The sequence below is a fragment of the Hippocampus comes genome, unplaced genomic scaffold (genome assembly GCF_001891065.2).
Source record: "Hippocampus comes isolate QL1 unplaced genomic scaffold, H_comes_QL1_v1.1 scaffold68, whole genome shotgun sequence".
Classification (NCBI taxonomy): domain Eukaryota; kingdom Metazoa; phylum Chordata; class Actinopteri; order Syngnathiformes; family Syngnathidae; genus Hippocampus; species Hippocampus comes.
The window spans coordinates 953,272-975,128 of NW_017805625.1; the positions used below are offsets into that span (position 1 = coordinate 953,272).

Here is a 21,857-nt window from a genome sequence, read left to right on the forward strand (position 1 = left end):
ACACACACACACACACACACACACACACACACACACACACACACACACACACACACACACACACACACACAAAATGAGGCAAAGGATTCAGGGAGTTGGCAAGGAGCAGTAACGATCCAGATCATCATGACTCTTCGTTGCCAGAGTCATCCTGGTTGTCGTAACATCTGTTGGACGTCTCGCCGTCCTCCACGCAACCCACCGCTCCGGCTTCGCCTATCGACTCCATCTCGCTCTCGTCATCGTCCTCCTCGTCCTCCTCCATGTCGTCGTAAAGGTCATCGTAGAGAAGGTCTGAGCTACTGTCCTGAGAGGGAACCCTGGTCTGGACACAGTACTCCGCCAGCGTGGTTGGCACCTTGACGCCGTCGCGATCGGCATCCGCCGCTGTGGACATCACCTGTTTTCTGTGATTAAATGACAGGCAAATCACAATCAGGTTATCTGTGATTACATAATGAGTAATAATTTTAAGAGCAGAAAATCTTGACTTTGCACTGTACCGTTCTTTTGGTAAGTTACTTTTTGTTTCATTGCTTTTGAAAGTCAAACTTTTTTTTTTGTTTGCAAATGCTCTTAAATGTTGTACTTTTAATGACGTGAAGCACATTGCGGTAAATAAATTAAGGTGCCTTGACTTGCTAAAGTAAATCAAAGTCTCAATTCTACAATATTATCGATATGCCGCATCGATTGGTCACAGCAGGCGTTATTACAAACGCCACACATTTGTATATCGACAGCACTACAGCGTGGATCCTCCGTGTATGTCAAAACATGGCCGAATGGTACGCATGCAACGTTACCTGATAATCTCTGCATACTCTTTGTCCTTGCCTTTGCTGTCCCTCCATCTGCGAAACATCACCGAAGCGTCCACGTTGGCAGGGGAAAAGGTATTTGGCTCGTTGAGTAGAGAGATGACGCTAAGCAGGATGGTCCTAGTCAAAGAAAAAAACAAAACAAAACATGCAAACAGAAGCACACCATCCAGAATTAGATTTTGGCACTGACGAATGCTTCCGATGGGTCCTCGCTAAAACAGGCTGAAGAACACATTCTGGCATTTTCACTGTTGTTGGCAAAAAATGCAACCTTTGATTCAAAAAATGCACTCGTGAAGCAAGTCCTTTCACATGTGTTAGAGACAAGATGTTGAGAAACAACTCTTTTGACCCATGATCAGGATTTGCAGGTGATCAGGCTAACCCGCCTCAATTTATTTAATTTTTTTTTTAAATATAGCAGGGCTTTTTCAAGTTTCCACGTTTGCTTAAAGCAGTCTGATTGGTCTCTCTCCGGTACTATCATCTTAATTGTCTTTACACAGATACCTGAAATAATTCAAGCTGTAAAATAACGCTGGTTATTTAGGAGCTGCAATTTACATACGATCCGATTAGTCGACTAATCACGACTCCAATCGGTAACTACTCGACCAGCAAAGTAGTCGCTTGTGGCAGCCCGAGTACAAACGGGCAACTTTCACCTTACGCTGTTGATTAATTATTCTACAGCGTCAGAGTCACAAATGCAAAAAGGCTTTTGTGTGCACCTGACATTCTGGGTCGGATTCCATCTTTCCGACGGCAGCTCCCCGCTCTGTGGATCATCAACCGGAGGGTGCAGGATGGAGATGCACACGTCGCCATTCTGAGAAAAAAACACCACATCGCACAACGTCACACAAAAAAAGAGGGCCCGCTTCATGACACAGTGGACATGTGCACAGCCAGACGTTTACTAAAAAAAGGATGGAACACATGGAAGAAAAATACCTCATAGATGTTGGGGTGCCACATCTTGGTGATGAAACGAAAGGTTGGCGGTAAATACGGGTAGTCCACTGGGAACTTGATGTGAGCCTGCAAGAGTGAACATACACTCACGTTTTAAATCCGACTCACGTCAAAATGTGTATCGTTAATACTGTACGCGCTGCTGCGATATGTCACAAATAACCTATTTAGGGCGCCCCAAATTTCTCTTTGTGGAATTTCCAGTCATGTGTCGAAAAAGGCGGTTTTTCAAAGCCTTACATTTGGGAGACAATTAAGGCTGGAGATTTGAATGCACGGATCAATGTAAGAACAAGTGGGCACCCTCTGCAGTATCTAAAATACGCCGACTATTCTCCTGAAGTGCTGGCGCAAACCTGTTGCGACAAGAACAAGAACTCACTACCTGGAAAGTTGAACATGAGGCCGTGTTTAATCTTGTGTTTGTTAGCACAGACGAACGGCAAACCCGCCCAAGAGTGAGTGAGCCACGCGGCTTGTTTCTCATCCACTGTAGAAGACGCTAATGACTCTGTACAGATGATGAGCCGTAATGTTGTTACTGTCAGGCTACTCTGGATTTATACCAAGTATGATTGAAGTTTGTTTTTTTGCTGGCCTATTTTAACAAGGACTTTGTGGCTCTGTCAGAGAAATTTGAAGCCATTTGAAAGAGGCTTTGATAAATATACTAATATTATCACTTAAAAAAAAAACAAACAAAAAAACTGACAAGAGTACATGACATCCGCTCAGTACGACTGAAGCTTTCCGCAAGGGCTAACAGCACTATTATTTTGTTTCCCCAACTTGAATTGGCTATGCTCCTGCAAGGAAAATGTTGCTCTTGTTGTAAAGCCAGAGTGGCCATTGGTCCAGGAGTGTATGAGGCAGGTTATACAGTCACTCGCTTACAAAGAGATGGGACAGCCCCTCCAAAAAGGGGCTAATTTCAGCAAGACACGAAATAAGGTGTAAAGTGGAACAGAATTCTTGCTCAATGAGGTATTTTGACAAAAGTATGTCAACATGCATTTTATGAAACGCCTGGAAATGCTTTTTATAATGTATCTACACATCGTACCCCGCACTCAGGCTTTGCTGAAGATAAATTTCAGCAAGCACGATAACATTTAAGTTAATGTACACAGAAATGTATTTGCTGGCGGACCATCATTTTAGTCGCTTCAGAGCAGCAAGCATGTCGATTTCATCGCATTTATTCATAAACTTTGGACTGGTCCGGTCGTGCTAGCGTCAGTGAATTTTGTGTGGCCTGACAGTCTTGTAGTGGCTAACAGCGAACCTTCATTGTCTATTAGTCAAAGAGTCAAAAATGTAAAATGTTAACGTGTGGGTTGTCACTAAAACTAAATTGCAACAACCCTAAGTGGAATTGGAAATAGATAATATGGAACATAACACCTGGCCGGAAGATAACAATTTGCCGTTTTTTTTTTTTTTTTTTTCTTCTTGGCACCAACTACATTATATTAGGAGTGCTCTGTTTACCGGGTGGGTTGTTCTGTAACGTGTGGGTTGTCACTAAAACTAAATTGCAACAACCGTAAGTGGATATTGGAAATGGATAATCTGGGACATAACACCTGGCCGGAAGATAACAATTTGCTGTTTTTTTTTTTCTTCTTGGCACCAACTACATTACATTAGGAGTGCTCTGTTTACCGGGTGGGTTGTTCTGTTCCAAATGGCACAGTACTCCCTGGACTGGTCACCAGCAAATCGCAGAGAACGTACAGTATAAACAAACAACATTCAAACTCACATACCTACGGACTATTTAGAATTTTCAATTAACCTTGCAAGCATGTTTACAAAATGTGTGAGGAAGCCAAAGTACAGTATATGCAAACCCCACACACTGAGGAGCCGAGAATCAAGCCCCAAAACTCAGGACCGTGTCACGCACAGTATAAACAAACAACATTCAAACTCACATTCATACCTACGGACTATTTAGAATTTTCAATTAACCTTGCAAGCATGTTTAAAAAATGTGTGAGGCAGCCAAAGTACAGTATATGCAAAAAAAACTGTCTGCTCCTGCAGCGACTTCAACTCCATCATCAGGGCCTTCTGAGAACTAGGGGTTGCTTGGTGGGCCATGCTCATCCCACTTCTGACACCAGTGGGAATAGAGAAAAGTCCGGAGAAGACCAAAACGTTAAGGCTATTTTATGTTTTGTTTCCCCCCTTCGCCACCCACAATTTAAAATATCTTTCAACGACCACCACACCACATCATTATTTATTATATATAAAGAATACTTTTTGTGAGATTATTTTTGGGGGGGTGTGCTGCGACATGTAAGATATATGGCTATGGCACGCGACTGGGAAGAAATACAAGACGGCAAAATGTGCAAGAATCTCTCACAATGTACAACGTCGTGTACTGTGAAAAGCTATCTAGGGACTTGGGTTCGATTCCCTGGTGCAAACAAAAAGCCAAGTAAAGAAAAGGAGCGTTTACCTGTCTTCCTGCAACGTAATATGTATTCGTGAGGTTACAGCAGAGAACTGGACAACAAAGTCATTGGTAGTGCTTGGCTAAAGTGACACACAGTGGTGACATGAGCCGTGGATGTTCTTCTCCTGCTTATGGCTGATCCTCGTGTGGTGCTGCCGAAATTCTTTGTGTTGCCACTGTTGATAGTCTACATGGAGCTAGTTTCAGTGGAAGTCACCGTGTCCCGTGGATCATTCTTGGGCTCGGAAGAGCAAAGTCGCACTCCGTGACATGTCCCCGTGCCGCTGGTTCGGTTCGGACAGGCGCTCAGCTGATCCCAGCTTGTTTGTGTTTGTCCCTCTGCTCTCTGGCAGTCTCAACTTCTCCCCACGTCAGCTAAACCAGTTAGCGAGCAACTTCGGTCAAACGGGGCAGTTTTTTTCCTGCACGCTACCGTTTCTTCCGACGACAGTAGTGTTAAGGGCAATCGAATGCGAATCTACGGCGGAGAATTGACATCTGGTGAAAATTACCCTCAAGACCAACTGGGGTTTTGATCGATTTTTATTTTCCTCTCAACGATGCTTCCGGTTACCATTGCGCGTGTCTGCGGTGCGTCATCGACGTCCGTAACGTGACTTGCGTGCGCGCACTCGAAGCAGAACATGGATCGTTTTGCTGGTTGCGTACGGTACGGTATTCTGAACTCGCTGTGACGATATAATTTAAGTAATTCTTCAGTGTGTATAGAGTATGTTTTTTATTATATTTTCATTTTTTTCTTGATCTGGTTGCTTCACATTTTACGCCAATAAAACAGTACAGTAATTCAATTAATTTTATAATTAACTTGTTTGCTTACCTTTGCCATTTCGTGAAATAAAGATGTAGTGATTTTTAAAAAAAATAATCCTTCCATTCATTTTTGTTTGAATAGTTTTAATTTCACATGTTAAGTGCCCAAGAGTTGAGCACGTTTATATTTGGCCTGATAAAGAGAACCACGTTCATCAACTGCCATCCGCGAAATCTTTACTAAAATTGCTAATTGTCTTCACTTTTGATACGTTTGAGATATTGCTAGCATTTTTATTTGCACCAAAACAATATTTAAAATGATTTGAACAATTAACAATACTACAATTGTATATACTACAATACTGTACTGCGAATTTCTCCATTGTGAGACAAATAAAAGTTATCTTATCTTCCTTAGTTGACTTCTGATTTCAAAACAAGCTATCAATATGTGGCCCGTGAGAAAAAATAGTTTGACACCCGTGTTCTCAATTGTATGTCGGAGTGTGAATGCTTATTAGTGTACTAACTATCGTGGGTATTTCCCAATCTCACCCAAAATCAGGCGGGATAGGCAGCACACCCACAACCTAAATGAGGAAACAAAATGGATGGTTGCACATTTTAACAATAAATGTAATTTTGAAATCAAAAGTCAATGAAAATGGTTGTATGCAACTATTTGCACAACTATGAAATAATTCAAAATATATTTGTTGCAAAGAAATTGTTTTAAAAGCAGCTAAACGTGAAGAAAGATTGCAATTGCAATACATATTGTCCGCCAAAATACAATACAATGCAATACATGAGGTGGACACACTATGTGCTATAATGGGCCATATAATAAACCATAAAAGATATTTTATCTTATCTTATCTTACCCTAGGCCTTGCGTTTGACACAAAGATGAATCAGTTCCTTTTGTATTTGACTTGGTTAAAATCCCTATTAATACCACTGACCAGGTGAAGGCAGAACTACGAGAAAAAAAATCGAAGAGCTCAAGAAGGAGCAGAAGAAGACAACGAAGAAGAAGAAAAAAAAAGTCTTGGCGAAGAAGAAATACCTGACGTCAGGCGAGTGAGTGACGTCAGACAGGAACCAGTGGAAGGGAAGGGAGCCGGACAAATCAAGATGGCGTCCCTAGGCAGAAGAGGAAAGATATTTCACAATAAATAAAACATTTCGATTATAATTCTAATTTAGACTGTACACTTATAAGAATAAAGTCATATTTGTAAGAGCGAGACAGGCCAGATACAGGTGAGAGCAATCTTTGTTTGATCGGTTTCGTTGCGGGGCGGGGGCAACAGTGTAAGTCGGGCCACTTGCGAAAGCAATGGCTTTGGAGACTTGTCCCCAAATCGAAAAGCTGTCAGGCGTTTAATTCTTCCAAAATTATGTGATATCCTCCTGTCCACCAGGATTCAGCAGTTGCGACTGTGTATTGACTGCTGGTGTTAGCGATCTCAGACTGGAGTGGCAAAACGTATGATAGCTTAGCCGGTTGCTAATCAATAACTTGAGCGTTTCCGCCAATGTTTTTGTTGATTACTGTGAGTCACACTTAATGATTTAAGGCTCGAGAACAGTTTCACTAATTGACGAATTGCCGAAACTGTTCTCTGTTTCATAATACTGAATTAAAAGTAACACTCCTGCGCTTCTGTGGTCGTAGATATATTGTCAAAAGCGCTTTTGACACCTCCCATGTGTAACTTAACATGAATGTTGTGATTGTTTCAAAAGAGAACCTGATTGTGATACTACAGTGGTTACATAAAGACATTCCGAAGAACTATTCACTCACATGGTAGGATCTTCTACGGCTGCTACAATCAGTTGGAATCAGTAATCTTTTCGCTCGATGTTACGCAAGAGAATTTCGAAGATATATTATGTGGGTCTGTGTTCTCCTTGAAGTTCTATGAATAATACTTCTGTATATTTATAGTATTCTCCTTAAAGTCTTCATATAGTATTTCTGTGTGTGGACTTGGGTAAACAGTAGCTTCTTTGTTAATTCAGTCAGGCATTGTTGCTTGACCAAATAATGGATTATGTGCGCTTATATTCAAAGCAGCGGAAAATGTGTAAAGCCGTTTGAGAGGGGGAGTTGAGCAGATCTTTTGCTGTGGCACATGGGGTTGGAAAATTCTGTCAATTTGAAGCTGGAAACGTTCATTGGGAATTGATGGGAGTTCAAGAGCACAAACCAGGAATTTCATTTAATTTTACTAGAAAACTTAAAGTTGAGGAAACTATATTTCGGCACAATTCTGACTTAAGCAACCAAATTTAAGCATTTTTAAAATCAATTCTACTTTACGTTCTTTTTGTCATTTCAGAAAGCTAATTTTTATTTGCTTCCATTGCTTTTAAATTTCTTCAAACCCATTGGTTGCAAATGTGTTTCAATTATGTCAGTGTATGTTCTTTTTAATAATTTGAATAAGCTACTTTTGTTCTTTTTGCTCTGCAAATGTCTTTTAGATGTAAATGCTTTTAGTTGTGTTAAAACACACTGAGTTCCCTTGTGTACGAAACGTGTTATATAAATATAGTTGCCTTGCCTCGCTAACAGAGACATTACAGTCTGAGTTGGATGTTGAGTCAAGTGTATGAGTAATATTCTCTACAGTGATGTTTTTGTTCTATAATGAAAGCATTGATTGTTCAGTGGTGTTTGAAACTTGACAGTTGAAATGTCATATCATACTTTTTAAATATATTATTTTGCATCAGTGTCCCTTGAATGGCACACGAAGTAAGTATTTTTACAGTTTAAATCCCTCTCCTTCAGTTCAAAATGCTGAAATTATTCCACATCTTTTTCATGGAACTAATCCTTTCGACATGTGTGCCCCCCACCCCTCCCACCCAGAGTATCTAAATGGCTACAAGGAGGTCTTTATCGGATGCACAAAACAATGGTAAGGATTTGTTTCACTCTTCACATTTGAAGCCAACTTTCTTTGTCCGTGATCTTATGCACATTTTGTCTTTTCACATAGGACCCATCAGCTACCTTGATGATGTTCCCTTCAAGGTTAATGAAAGGTTTCGCTGTCCTGCCAAGGTGGGGCTACCTGTTGGCTTTTGTCTGCCGGACTGCACCTCTCTGTTGGTGGACTCACAGGTATTTTGTCGTTCAAGCCACTTTCAAACTGATTCCCCGGTAAATTGGTGTGACTACAGAGCCAGCGTTTATTTGCCTGTCCCTTTCAAGCAAAACATGCTGATATGTTGTTTCACACAGCTTTTGCGGCTTCCGGCGTTAAGGTGATTAATTTATGTGACAATTTATGTCAACACAAAAGGGACATGGGAAGCTTGTCTTGGGTATTACATTTCACCCTCCGTACATAATGGTGGCATACTCCCAGTGATATGACCTCAGGAGCCGGCAAACATAAAAATGAAAAAACACACACCCATCCTGCATTAGTGCTTTGCATACAAGACAGCGAGTGGGTAAGAAAGAGGGAAAAGATGGCCAGGGTGTAATGGTCTTTACTGTGGAGTGACACTGATCTTGTGGCCCAACTGCCCACGTAAATCAATTTGTGCCCCGTCATTACAAAACATTTTGCACTGATTTCTACAAAAAATGGCTGTGCTTTATTTTGTATTTGTTTATATTAATAAATATAGAAAGTGAACATCATGGTGTTCCTTTTTACTCTCATTATTCCCCTCATCAATATCCTCTTTCTATGATCACAACAGTACGACTTTTCTCTGGAGAAATTAAGCGTCCGCTGGGGCGCGGAGCTGGCCGAGGCACGAGCAGCAGAGGCGCGAGCAAAAGAGGCCGCGGCGAAACAGGAAGCGGAAAATCGCGAAAGCGTGTCTCAATCTGAGGACGTGAATGGCGCTGGAGGGAAGAAAGCCCCATCTGCCGTTGAAGACCACGACCCTCCGCCACCAGCAATGAACCCTATTCTGGCAGGATTGAGCCATGACGCCATACTCACTCCTCTGCCTGCTCCAAGTCTTGGTCCGAGGAAAATCCAGCCCAGCACTCCTCAGTCACACGGCCTCAACCTTGCTGACTTTGAGCGGGAAGAGGACCCCTTTGACAAGCTGGAGCTTAAAACATTGGATGATAAAGAGGAGCTTCGGAACATTCTCCAGAGCCAGCCTCAACCCGCTTCGTCTGTATCCCCTCCGGTTGGGTCCCAGCAAGGGCCAGCTTCGCGTCGAAACACCCCATCGCCTCCCACCAACACCAGCCTTCCCGCAAAACCGGGCTTTGCCCATAAACCAAATGGCTTGGTTGCCTTGATGGATATGGACGGAGTTGGGCAACATGGGAAATCGGGTTTCGAAGCGGAGGATCGACCTTGCAACATCCGCTCTCTGAGCTTTCCCAAGCTGTCGGATTCCGGGGATCCCGAGCCGGTTCGGTACAGCGCACGCAACGCACCCACGCCTTCTCCCCGACGGAACCTACCCAACGGCAGCCCCCCGATCAAACCCAAGTCCCAAGTTATCGTCGCTCCAGAGCACCTCAGCGTTTCTAAGGGTGGTGGACCAAAACAGGTGAGCTCACATAAATTGCTTAAGGATGAAGAGTTCCATCCTCGACCTCATTGCTATTCTTCTCATCTTGATTCCTAGGTAAACTCGGGGTCAGGTTCCGCTGTCTTGCCATGCGGAGGAGCCTTGCTAAGCATGACCCCTGGTGAGCGCCAGTGTGTGGAAACCCTTGTGGGCATGGGTTATTCCTATGAGGGCGTTCTTCGGGCCATGCAGCGACAAGGGCAGAATGTGGAGCAGGTGTGACCCAACAGCCCAATCATCACTCACGCCGTTACATGAATCTGCTCAAAATACAAGTTGATATTGTCTGCAGTGAAACGTAGCCGATAAAACGGAGCTCGCACATGTTAATCGGCTGTCAGATGGCACGTCTCTTATAATGACCATGTCCTCATTGTCCAAGGTGCTGGATTATCTCTTCGTCCATGGACGTCTGTGTGAGCGGGGCTTTGATGCAGGAGCGGTGGAGGAATGCTTAGAGCTGTACCAGTGCTCAGAAGAAAAGGTTGGTCCTTTGTGGACAGCGGGTGGCCGAACTATTTCAAGATGATTTGTCTTTGTGAATGTTGACCGATACCATTCCGTTGCTGTCAATCACAGCTTTTAAGTCGTTTTTCTTCTCCCTTCTCCTCAGGCGCTGCAGTTCCTTGAGCTGATGTCAAGATTTGGTGAGATGGGATTCGAACGGGAGGCCATCAAAGAGGTGCTGTTGGTCCACAACAATGATCAAGACAAGGCGCTCGAGGACTTGATGGCTCGGGCTACTGCGAGCTGAGCCGAGCCAATGAAGCAACCGCCGCATGGCCTGCTACCTGTTAACCACCTCACACAGCCCCTTTTTTTCTGCCCCTCTAAAAATCACACCATGTCCTGCAACATGTGCTTGCCTTGGCTGTGGATGAGAGAACTGGGAGAGTACTTGTTTCTCTCTGTGCTCCACCGTATTGTCTCTCAAGCACTTTAAGACTGGGTGCCAAGAGTATCAATACTTCACAGCGGTGTTTCTTTCTAATCAACGCTGAGGTTAGGTTCCAGGAACTGCTACTGCGACGGTATTGAAGACTGGAGATGAGGACCGAGGAGAATTGGGCTTTTGGCTTTGACGCCATTTATATTTGCTTCCACTTGGAAGTGTTGATCTGACTGCAGGTCAGAATCAGGAGGAGGTAGAAAACCCTTGAAAACCGCTTCACAGCCAAGCTGCCATCTTCCACTGCTCTGCAGATATCGTAAGTGTGGTGGGAAGGAATAATGGGCGTTTCTTGAAATTGAAACAGACGTCCAAAGGCAAAGGATGAACGTCACACCAGACAGAGAAAGAAGTGACTCAAGAAGTGCCCGTTCCGCTTCACTGTACCTTCTCCTCTCATTTGTTTCTCTCTGTTCATTTTCAGTGTTTCACGTCATTTGATTTTGCATTCACATCATTGAACGTTCATCATTGCAACCCAGAAAATAAGTGGGTACTACGAGTCCGGTGTGCTCTTTTACCTGCATTGGAACAACCTGTTGCACGAAGCGGCAAGAGAGGGAGGCTCTCTCCTCTTGATGAAACAGTACATAGAAAATCTCCCACACACACACACACACACACACACACACACACACACACACACACATTCTAGTAATTATCAAGTTCTTTAAAATAGTACACTGCAACTTTAATTTGAACATACAGAGTTTGATAGGATGTAAGGTATGGTAACACAAATGACACTTTTAACTTACCTTTGTTTGCATACTGGAAAGGCGTGGATGGAGGTTGGGCGATGTGTGTGGAGAATTTTGTTTTGCAGCCACATCACAGTGCAATAGAGACATGGAACTGTTGACTGGTTTTCAAGTCTTGCTTGAAATTTGGATGGAACTAGGCAAGTTTTGACGAGTGATTTTTTTTCCTCATTTTATCATTTCATCCATCTAATCAAACATGACTTGCATTGGTTGACTTGTTCAGATGTTTCCATTAATCTGACTCAGATTTGTTGCCAAAACTTTGTCACAGATGTAAAAAAAAAAAAGTGGGGGGGCATGTTAATCTTTGTGATAATGCACAATTGAAGAAGGGAGGGTAATGTGAGGTAGCAATATGAGCAGACTACCCCACCCCACTCCCAAAAAAAAAAAAAAAAAAGTCAGTCTCAAAGAAAAAAAAAGACAATTTGAATGATGTCCATTCCTAAGCGGGGGTCAAATCAGTACACCTACCTTCCAGAACACCAGCCACAATATTCCATTCATGTTCCTTAAGCATAGTCTATTTTTAGTTACTTGAGCCTAAATGACTGAAGAACCTATGGTAAATTGTCAATTTGCAGATAGGATCAATTTTTAATCTTCAGAACTTTAGGCATTTTTTTTACCCCATTTGTCAAGCATTAAATTTGTTGTCACTTTTCAACTGCGAGCAATCTTAAATTGCTGAATTCAGTTCTGTATTTTCTGTTGGTTTAAACACTTGGCTTCATATTTTTTCTTTGTAAAATTTGACATGACAAAAATCTGTCTTGCCTCTAGTTTGCTTACTACAACAAAATGCAAGCGGACAATGCTATGCCACTAAATTGAGAGTCGTTGGGATGTACTGTTGGTTTTGGGGCCTTATCCATCAATGTCTCATCCCGTGTCAGGTTCAACTTTTAAGGGTTGTCAAATACTCCTAATTTATCATACAACATATTGTGTTGGTTCTAATGTATTTGGTGACAACATAATCGGACATTTTAAGGTGAATGACCTCCTGAATTGTGGGTTAGAAATGTTCAATTTCCTCTGCTGTAACTTGGAAGGTCCCATTGAATAAATACGCAAATCTTTTCAATAGTCTCAACTGTCATTGGTATTTCTTGCTAAATGCTTACATTTTATGTGTCTTGTTTGTCCACAGGAAATATAAAAGTACTTTAAAGTCAAGTAAGTAGATAGGACTGGAGAAAGCAGATGTGTCTTTTCTGGCACAACAGGAAGCGGAAAGGGCTTAGAATCCAAATGCACTTTGAAGGCATGTTTATGTATACCTCCATTATAGGTATTTTAAAATAGCTGCAATATGATATTTATTCAAATAATTTTTTTTCTTTCAGACTCTAACATCAAACCAGTTTTATACTGATGTACTGTTTTATTGCTGATTTGAAAGTGAAATAAAATACATTAACTACAAGGCTTTCAATTGTATACCGAGACAGCGCATTTAATAACTTGGCCTTGAGTGAGCCACCTCTTAATACCTGCACACATATATCACAATTATAGGAACCAATCAAACCATCAATACAACACAATAACTCATGTGCAACTGTGCCACACTGGAACAGTTCACAATCAGTACTTATCACAAAAAAAGAATCATATTCCACAGAGATAATGTAGACTTCTAATGTGTACAGAATTTTACAGATGTGTTTTGCATGTCATCACGCTTCCCCTGAAAGATCATTAACTATAGTGTATATAGAATATTTTTATGCTAAAATGCCTGTTCTAAGGTGTGTCTGAAAGGTTATAATTCAATTTGAAATAACCGACTCAAAAAACGTTTTATGCCCTGCGAGAATGATATTCTCGTTATTTAAAAAGGTTTAATAGCAAGCAACCGAAGACTCCTAACCGAAGGAAATCATGAATGGCCGCGCGCAGTCGTCGTGAACGAGCCCGTACCACAGGCGCGTTCACGTGTGACCTTGTTTTTGGTGACGTTTAATGAGTGCGGCTGCGCGCTTGGGCAATGAACTCGTCGTTGCTGACGCGATTCGCCAAGGGAGAAAGAACTCACTGAAGCGAGCGACTTTTGTGGCGACTTGCAAATACAGAGCAAGTTAACGCGATTAATTCTCCAACAACCCTAGACAAGCGAAGAGGCAACGTATCCCGTATGTAATCGCCCTTGCTTGTCACCGGACGGCGCCAGCAAAGGCCAACGAACAAAATCGTTTATCGACATTATATGATCCAACGCCCAGAGTCGGGTTTACCCTCCATGTGGGTGAGGGAATTGTGTGTGTCAGACTATGGCGAGAAAAACAGTTAGCAGGAAAAGAAAGGCAGGGGAGCCCAAGGACCAACAACAGGTAGGCGGAAACCGGTGGATCTCATTGGCTAAGCTATCAAAATTGATGGTAGCATGCTAACTAGCTTCGTGCTAAATATGTTCGCGTAATTATAATCTGTGCCAGGGTGCAACACGTTTCTGACACTGGGGCGATCGGTGTCGCCAATCCACACGAGAACCAACGGCAAATGCATTAGGAGATGTTTATAACGTGTGCATGTGCATCCGTTCATGTTGGCAAACGTTAGCCAGATCACGACGACTGGTAAAGGTAGCCGAATATGTTGCAGCCTGATCGGATATGACGGTCTCATTAGGGTTTTAGACTGTCGCCAGCTAGCGAATGGTAATGTTACCTCAAAGTGTACATTAGACCGTGTTCACGTCTGGAAAGCTTCCGCTTAGTGAATATGTCTCCCAAACTGGAGTACTGTATAGAAAAATCCAACTTGACCAGTTAATTACAGCGGCCAACATAAATTAGAACATCCAAACAGATTAGACATAAAACCTTTGTTTCGTTTTTTTTCCAGAATCAAAGTATACTATATATACGTATTGCTGTACTGCAAAATACAAGATGTGTCAGAAAAATCCCAGGACTGGTGTCAAAAAACATTTCTTTTCAAACCAAACAAAAATTTCCCCTAAATGTGGGACAGATCAACCTGCATGTCTACAGAGATCATGCGGTGTTTGCTTCGTTCAGTGCGCAAGAAGAAGAGTTGTGACAGGACAACTTGTGGCTGCTTCCCCATGAGAGCGTGCCCGCCCACAACGCCCTGAACATCTGTCAGTTCCTCTCCGAGAACAACATCGCATTTTGCCATTTTCCTCAAACTCAAGGGCGTCACCAAGGGCACCTGTTTTGAGACATGGATGATATCAAGATGGGCTGTGACGATGGAGCTCCGGAGGATCCCAGAAGAATCCTTCCAGGACCGCATGACAAGAAGGGTGGTGAATGTGCCCTGGACTCCAGGTGGATTACAAGAGGAGATCTATCTTTTGTGACACCAGTTCTAAAACCTTCCTGGCTCGCCTTGTATTCCCACTGTGGGCTATTCACTGCAAATGAGAGTTGTCCATTTGTGCGCATGTTATCTTAATTGAAGACTCGAAATTATGTATGGGTGTGAATGTGAGTGTGAATTGTCATCAGTCCAGTGTGTGCCCCACCTCTCACCCTAAAATTAGCTTGAATAATAATGATAATAGGTTACATTTATGTATAGCACATTTCCAGGCACTCGATGATGGCCAAGGATTTGTTCCAGTTCACCCACAAACCTAATGAGGACAGGCAGTGTCAACAATGGATGGATAGTTAGAAATAATGTTTTTAATGTTTGAATTTTCTTCTTTTAGCTGGGCTGGTGTCAGGTGCCATACAAGCGGAGCCGTGTCTCTTGTTCTTCACGTCATGTGCAGTGGTGGCACAGTTCCCACTCGGTCGTCTGCGCCCTCCGGGGCCGAGAGTTCAGACCTCAGCAGCAGCATGAGTTGCAGCTCCAGCGGAGCCTGCGCGGGTTTGCGGCCGGCAGGCTGCCTGGCATCCTGAAGGAGAGGGAGTTCTCTCTTGGGCGTCTTAACAAAGTATTTGCCTCACAGTGGCTCAACCAACAGCAGGTTGTATGCGGGACCAAATGCAACACGGTGAGATGTTTTATCTTTCTTAAATGTGACCTATTATTTTGATAGTTCTAAGCCCCAAATTATTATTTGGAATTGTAATAATAATAATATAATTGTGTTAAAGGATGCTGTCATACTCACCCTCCTTTTGTCCATTTTAGAAGTCTGACCCTAGAATCACTCACCTGATTATGTCATCTCCATATTAGTCCACTCTTTACGATGCAGGGTGCCCTTCATTGATCATATACCAAGCTGAACACTCCCAATGTGCACGGTTTTGACAAGCCATTTTTCTGAGCTGATCAAATGTTTTCTTTTTTTTTCCTTCTTCTTTGTAGCTTTTTGTAACCAATGTCATGACGGGGCAGATCACTCGGATTCCCATGCTGAAGGACAGGGAATGTCACGGCGGAGGTTCTGTGGTCGGGGTGGTGCAGAATTACCACACCACAGCAAGCTCTCATTCCCGGCTCGACCAGCAGGGCTGTGGGATCCACGCTATTGAGATCAACCCCTCAAGGACCCTCCTAGCTACTGGGGGTGACAACCCCAACAGTCTCGCCATCTACAAGCTGCCCACACTGGACCCAGTTTGTGTTGGTGATGTGAGTTGTCCGGTCTTTCTCAACACGTAAAACTCTCCAATTGGGGATACTTTTCCTTGTGGTTGGCATCACTTCAACCTAATTTCTACACATTTTTTTTCCTGGTGGTCTTTCTTTTGTTTGTTAGGATGGCCACAATGACTGGATCTTCTCAATAGCATGGATCAGTGACAGGATGGCAGTGTCTGGTGAGTTCTCTGTATGAATGCCCGGTGTTAGGGGTTTTGCACAAGCGGCACCACAATGTCCGTTCCGTTTCTGCTTCAAGGGCATGTGGAAAAAAGCCCCCTCCCCCAAAATGAATTACTAATTTTTAAATTCCAATCGTTACCTTGGTCAAAAGCACCTCACATTTGTGTCAGGTGGCAGACCATCATCTCCCCAAGAACTACTGCAATTGCAGTTTGAGTTTTTGTCTGCAGGACGACTCCAATCGTCACCCTCAGATTCCAAAGCCCAAGTCGTGACAGATGGGCTACTGCCCGAGTATGAAATTGAGGTTGTTTTGTAAAAAGAGAGAGAAATTTTGTTGTCATGTCAAAGATGGTCGGGTGAACATCCTATTTGCCATTGTCAAAGGTAGGAAATATCCTCCATGTTTTTGCAAGTGAGATGTGGCAAGCGGTCCCAACAATTGTGTAAACAATGTGCCTCGTGATTATCTCGCCTTTCCTGAAATAATCGCTGATGAGCACCACATTTAGGTGTGGTAGGCAGGTAGTTTATGACTTTACTGATGTACTTGACACATGCCATCCGTGTTTTGTTGCTATTCCGATTTCTAGGTTCGCGGGATGGCTCCATGGGTCTGTGGGAAGTCACAGAGGAAGTCATGAGCCAGATACAGCACAGTCAGAGCGAAACGGCCATGCCCTCCTATGCCCACATCTCCCACCGAGCCCTCAAAGACATCCCAAAGGAGTCCACCCACCAATACATCTGTAAAGTCCGCGCTTTGGCCTTCAACAACAATCACAAAGTGAGCATTGCCTTCGAACAGCCACTAAGAATCTTCATTGAGTTTCGATCCAAATTCACACGTTTCCTGGTGTGGATGATTTTCTTTCAGGAGTTGGGTGCTGTATCTTTGGATGGCTACTTCCACCTATGGAAAGCTGAGCACAGCTTGTGCAAGGCAAGAGCAGTTCTTTTTGTTTGGTTTTGTTTTGTTTTACATTTTAGAAAACAGAAAAACGTGTGGATTATTTATAGCAGAGCCCGTCCGATATGGTATATTTGGGGCTGTGGCTGATACTGATATTGGCGGCAAAAATGAGAAGAAAAAAAAAGCCGGTGTATCGGCTGATATATTGGGCATTAACCTTGTTATATGCTGTACAATTTCTTATGACAGCCGAAATAGGATTCAAGACAAAGAAAAACATAGCACTACTTCTGAGCGATATCATTTACCGGTAATCATATTCACTGTCTGATGAAAAGTTCCATCTATAGCCAGTGGGTATTTGCAAACAGCTCAAAAGTAAATGCAGCAAAATCCGAAATAAAACATGCATCATGCTACGAGACTAAATACAAATAACTTCACTAGATTCTAACAGATCAAACAATGTAGAAGCTTTCTCAATGAGCAAAATGGATAACATAACAACTAATGACATCATTTGAAATCTTTTCAAAAAGTAAAGTAGTTCTGTGTCTGTTTGGATGTCAATGTTGTTGCTCGGGTCTTCATTTGTTTGTCCTGCATTGTTTCCCTGCAGCTTTTGTCTACCAAACTGCCACACTGCAAAGAGAATGTGTGTCTGTCATATGGGCAGGACTGGTCAGTATACGCTGCCGGATCTCAGGCCCACGTGTCTTTTTTGGATCCTCGTCAGCCGACGCAAAGCATAAAATCTGTCAATTCCAGAGAGCGGGGAAGTGGTGAGTGGGTCACTCCTTTCTCAATGAGTCAGTCTCCTGCATAGAAAATGAACTGTCTGCGCAGGGATCCGGTCGGTGAGTTTTTATGAGCACATCGTGACAGTCGGCACTGGCCAGGGTTCGCTTCTCTTCTACGACATCCGCGCCCATGGGTTTCTGGAGAACCCTTTGATTACAGCCGGAGGGTACCGGAAGTGCTCGGGAGATGGCATTCTCAAGCTCACAACAGGAAAAGGCTGGCTGGTATATAATCTTTGGACCATTTGTTATGGCGAGTGATTTGTAAAAAACTTGAGTTCGCGTGATTAATGCAATTTTTTTTACCCTCTTTTTGGTAGAATCATGATGAGACGTGGAGGAGTTATTTCTCAGACCTTCATTCGTTTCCAAACGCCGTGTACACGCACTGCTACGACCACTCCGGCACCAAGCTGTTTGTAGCTGGCGGACCGCTTTGCTCTGGCCTCCATGGCAACTACGCAGGATTGTGGAGCTAGCTAGCCTCGTCATCCTCTGCATCCTTACATGATGATGTCCTCATCCACATTTTTATCCAAACAGTACCTCCATCCCTCCCCTTCTGCAACATCATTGTCTCTGTTGGACTCAGGAGCATGTGACCTTGTCCCCACCATATCACAGCTATGATTATTGTCGGACATCTTTGTGACCATATTTTAACATCCTGTCGCCTGTGTTCCATTTCGTCGTTCCACCAAAGGCAATCTGTTGTTGTTGTTTGTTTTTTTTTTTTAAAATAACGCAGTAGCTGCCAATGAGGAACCTCGAGGAGGTTTTGAAAACCCAGAGCCACCTGTGACAATGAATACGTTTTGCAATTGGGCTCTTATTGGTTGGGTCTGTAGTATGGAAGGTTATTGTTTCTGTCTCTTCCTGTGTAAGATATTACAATGTTTTTGTGAAAATGAAATGAATGGCAATATAACAAAAAGGGGAGAGGAAACAGGACTGCAGAAGAATTTCGAAGGACCTAACACGTGCAGTTTTGACTTTTGTTGGCTGGAACAGATTCAGTTCGGTCTCAAAATAATAACCAAAAGCTTTTCCTTCAGTGTGGCAAAATGAAGATGGCTTATCCCAATCAAAATAAGTCATTTTCTGGAAATATGTGTGGCTGCAATCATATAGGAGAAATGTTATGATTGCTAAATACAATGTTCTGTTGTGATATAGCCCCTTTTTTGTGACTTTGATTTGAGTGGCAAACACCTGCTGATATCATTTGTTTTATATGTATTTATTTCCACCTTATATCACCCACGTTTGAATGGCTTGGGGTGATATCTACTTTTTGAAGGTGTATTGTCTGTTCCCATAACCCTTTCTTGGCTTGTGTTGCTGTCCGATTGGACTAGAACGCTTTCTGCAGTTTTGCACACTTTTTGTATTTGTATACTTACATATTTCAAGTCTGGTGTGACTAGATTATTTACACTTTTTTTTGTTTCGTATGTATAGTTTCTTGTCGAATAGAGGGCTTTTTATTGATTTGGTTAACTTGCCTTTGACGCTGAGACCTCTCAGAGAATAGGGAAGAAGAACTGGTAGCTCTAAAAAACTTTGATCCAACAAGAAGCGTTAATAACGTGCATTGCTCGGTACCACATGCACGTGTCACAGTTGTAAAATTTCATTTTTATATCAAGAAGTGATCTTCATGTCCTCGTTTGGTAGAGGCAGGGTAGGCCCGAGTTAATTGTTTGCTTTGCTGAGTCAGGTCTTTCTGTGAAAGACTGCCATAGGCGATTTGTTTTCTTTCTTTTTTTTCTTTTGAACATGGAAGACTTCATGAGGACTGATTGAAAAGAGAACGCCCGATTACACCCACAATTTGAACAAAATAACCCCACACTCAATGTAAATTTTATATAAATGTATATGTATGTGTGAAATACATAGGGACACTTGTATGCATTTTTATGTATATTTCTGAGGAAGTGTGTGGATTGATGTCTACTAAGCGATTGCTTGTTTTTTTTTTATATACAACTCATGAATGTTTTTACTCAGCGCAACGTGAGAATCTAAGCAAAAAAAAAACCCCAGGAAAACAAGTTCTTGAATAATAAAACAAGTAAATAAATACAAAATGTATATTGGAGCGCTTGTTGTCATTTTTCCGAGCATGACAATTATGTACGACTCCACTATAACCACCAAATCGTGATCCGTGTGACACGAGCATAAACAAAACAAGTTGTGTCCAGAGGACGTCGGACGAGCATCCACCGCGGTCGCCTTAATCACGTGACCACCTTGTCTGCTGCTGGCTGAGTGAAGCGTGTTAGCAGGTAATAACACGATTTTATCATGTTTTCGCTTATTCGCCAACCAATTCTCAACGCGTTCAGTTGATTTTGTTCTCGAGTTTACTCGGCGTACGAACTCGGTCGCCTGTCTTGGCGATTTTCCTTCCTTAGTCAGGGCGGAGAGCGGTGTCTTTCGCAATTTTTCTGTTGTCTTGGTTTCCCAGCGAGCAATGTCGTGATGGGATTGTGTTCCGCTCAAAGGCCTTCTTCCTCTCATTCGAGATACTTTTTGCCTTTTTGCTCGTGGTCTTATTTGGGATGCTTGCGTGATTGGCGTTTGTAAAAATGACGTTTTCTGAAGACACGGACGACACTTAAATGAGCTGATTAGACGGTCGATCGCCAGCAACACGGACCAGATTTAGGTAGCATCCATTTGCTAACGTTAGCTTCACCTCGACTGCCTCCGAGACTCGCTCGCTCGGTGTTAGCATGTTAGCATGCCTGCCTCAGTCCGCGCTAGCGAGGACAAAGAGGCCTCGAGTATCGCAAGCATCAAGTTTGTTTTTATTAAACCGTGACACTACGACCATATGATTCGCCATTGCAAAGTGTCATGTAAATTCATAACCTCACATACGGACTGTAAGTGAGTCATACAATTTAGCTGATGTTAACATTCGACCACTTGGCTAGTCTCAAATAAAGTATCCGTCCTGAGAAAATGTAGTTTCATGCGTATATTCGTTCCATTGTCATCCCTAAATGGAACCGTTTCTGTAATACACGAATCATTTACGTGTGTTTAAGTTAGTAAAACTGACCCCTTTTCAATGAATGGACTTTATCGTGGGGATCAAGACCAACAATAAAATTCCAGATAGTGGGTTGGTTTGTAAATAAAAGTGACGGCTACAGAAATGTTTTTGTTAAGCAAGCGATTTGTCTCACTTATCGAGCCAGCTCCTTGGCATTAGCTTTGTTCAGTTCAGCAGCCAATGGTGTCAGTATGTTTGATGACGTCACGTGGTCATGTGTACTGCACTGCTATTGTTCTCTCAATAAGCAACTGTCAGTGGTCAGAGGTGTTTTTTTAAGCTTACTTCGTGTTTACATCATGCACGTTTGTACAGTTTTGCATTCTGTGTTAGTAGTGCAATATGCCAATCAGCTAATCACGATGACACATTCATTTGTCGTATGCATCTAAAATAATCTTTGGCGATGTGTTCTTATTCGTGTGAATTATGGCCTTACACTATTCCCTGCACATATGCACTGTTTGTTTTTTTTTTGCAAGTGGACACTCGGTCACTCTTCTTCCTTGACCTAGATTTTCAGCTGTTACATCAACAGACCAACTGTACTCTACACCAATATTTCTGTTCAATATTGCACACACTTAACAACAATTTCTGGTCATTAATATGTCCCCCTCAAGCACAAACACAAATAAATCACTCTGCTATGATGGAGGTGTGTGTGTGTGTGAACGTATTTTTGAGTTTTCTTTTTTTCTGAGTTTTTCCTTGCCTTCACGGGGGTTAAATTTAGTCATCGTGAAGACTTGTCAACTGTGGGCGTGTGAAGCCCTTGGAGACTGTTTGTGATTAAGGGCTATATAAATAAATGTGACTTGACTTGTCTTGTTTCCTTGGCAGGTTTTTCTATTTTGTACATACAGAGTTTTGTATATACTGTATATGATGAGCTCGCTGGGCAGCGACAAGGCCCGGGGCCCTCGTGAAAAAGTGCCGCCTGCTGCCACCCACATGTCTCAACCACAGAAACAGATACAGGTGAGAATCTGCA

At 42.7% G+C, this 21,857-nt stretch overlaps 4 protein-coding genes across 6 annotated transcripts in view; 3 read left to right on the forward strand and 1 right to left on the reverse strand.

The window, feature by feature from the left end:
• Positions 1-15: 15 nt before the first annotated feature.
• LOC109522158 (ubiquitin-conjugating enzyme E2 R2-like) lies at positions 16-4,877 on the reverse strand. The gene is made up of 6 exons (XM_019880469.1): positions 4,487-4,877; positions 3,834-3,918; positions 1,779-1,892; positions 1,556-1,653; positions 807-941; positions 16-407 (listed from the first exon to the last, which is right to left on the reverse strand). The coding sequence occupies exons 1-6, from the start codon at positions 4,501-4,503 to the stop codon at positions 125-127; spliced, it is 732 nt and encodes a 243-aa protein (XP_019736028.1). The 5' UTR covers positions 4,504-4,877; the 3' UTR covers positions 16-124.
• Positions 4,878-6,116: 1,239 nt separating this feature from the next.
• Positions 6,117-12,417, forward strand: ubap1 (ubiquitin associated protein 1). The gene is made up of 7 exons (XM_019880591.1): positions 6,117-6,312; positions 7,934-7,982; positions 8,064-8,188; positions 8,779-9,594; positions 9,673-9,831; positions 9,998-10,099; positions 10,229-12,417. Exons 2-7 carry the CDS (start codon positions 7,943-7,945, stop codon positions 10,367-10,369), a joined length of 1,383 nt encoding a protein of 460 aa, XP_019736150.1. The 5' UTR covers positions 6,117-6,312; positions 7,934-7,942; the 3' UTR covers positions 10,370-12,417.
• Positions 12,418-13,273: 856 nt separating this feature from the next.
• Positions 13,274-19,897, forward strand: dcaf12 (DDB1 and CUL4 associated factor 12). The gene is made up of 9 exons (XM_019880590.1): positions 13,274-13,664; positions 15,014-15,301; positions 15,622-15,888; positions 16,016-16,076; positions 16,674-16,867; positions 16,958-17,023; positions 17,613-17,775; positions 17,840-18,018; positions 18,114-19,897. The coding sequence occupies exons 1-9, from the start codon at positions 13,605-13,607 to the stop codon at positions 18,270-18,272; spliced, it is 1,437 nt and encodes a 478-aa protein (XP_019736149.1). The 5' UTR covers positions 13,274-13,604; the 3' UTR covers positions 18,273-19,897.
• A 95-nt stretch (positions 19,898-19,992) lies between these two features.
• Positions 19,993-21,857, forward strand: part of ubap2a (ubiquitin associated protein 2a) — an 11,808-nt gene continuing 9,943 nt past the window's right edge. For all 3 annotated transcript variants that reach the window (XM_019880586.1, XM_019880587.1, XM_019880588.1), the window contains exons 1-2: positions 19,993-20,087; positions 21,707-21,844. In XM_019880586.1, the coding sequence (XP_019736145.1) occupies positions 21,749-21,844 (96 nt within the window). In that variant the 5' untranslated portion in view covers positions 19,993-20,087; positions 21,707-21,748. The remainder of the gene's footprint in view (positions 20,088-21,706; positions 21,845-21,857) is intronic.

Excerpts from the sequence above, each read along its gene's own strand:
- LOC109522158 (XM_019880469.1), bottom strand. Across the intron at positions 942-1,555 it reads AATCCGACCCAGAATGTCAG|GACCATCCTGCTTAGCGTCA; the intron begins GTGCACACAAAA and ends TTCTTTGACTAG. Across the intron at positions 408-806 it reads GAGTATGCAGAGATTATCAG|AAAACAGGTGATGTCCACAG; the intron begins GTAACGTTGCAT and ends ATTTAATCACAG.
- ubap1 (XM_019880591.1), top strand. The coding sequence starts at position 7,943 with ATGGCTACAAGGAGGTCTTTATCGGATGCACAAAACAATG. Across the intron at positions 9,595-9,672 it reads AGGGTGGTGGACCAAAACAG|GTAAACTCGGGGTCAGGTTC; the intron begins GTGAGCTCACAT and ends CTTGATTCCTAG. Across the intron at positions 9,832-9,997 it reads AAGGGCAGAATGTGGAGCAG|GTGCTGGATTATCTCTTCGT; the intron begins GTGTGACCCAAC and ends TCATTGTCCAAG.
- dcaf12 (XM_019880590.1), top strand. The coding sequence starts at position 13,605 with ATGGCGAGAAAAACAGTTAGCAGGAAAAGAAAGGCAGGGGAGCCCAAG. Across the intron at positions 13,665-15,013 it reads AGCCCAAGGACCAACAACAG|CTGGGCTGGTGTCAGGTGCC; the intron begins GTAGGCGGAAAC and ends TTCTTCTTTTAG. Across the intron at positions 15,889-16,015 it reads ACCCAGTTTGTGTTGGTGAT|GATGGCCACAATGACTGGAT; the intron begins GTGAGTTGTCCG and ends TTTGTTTGTTAG.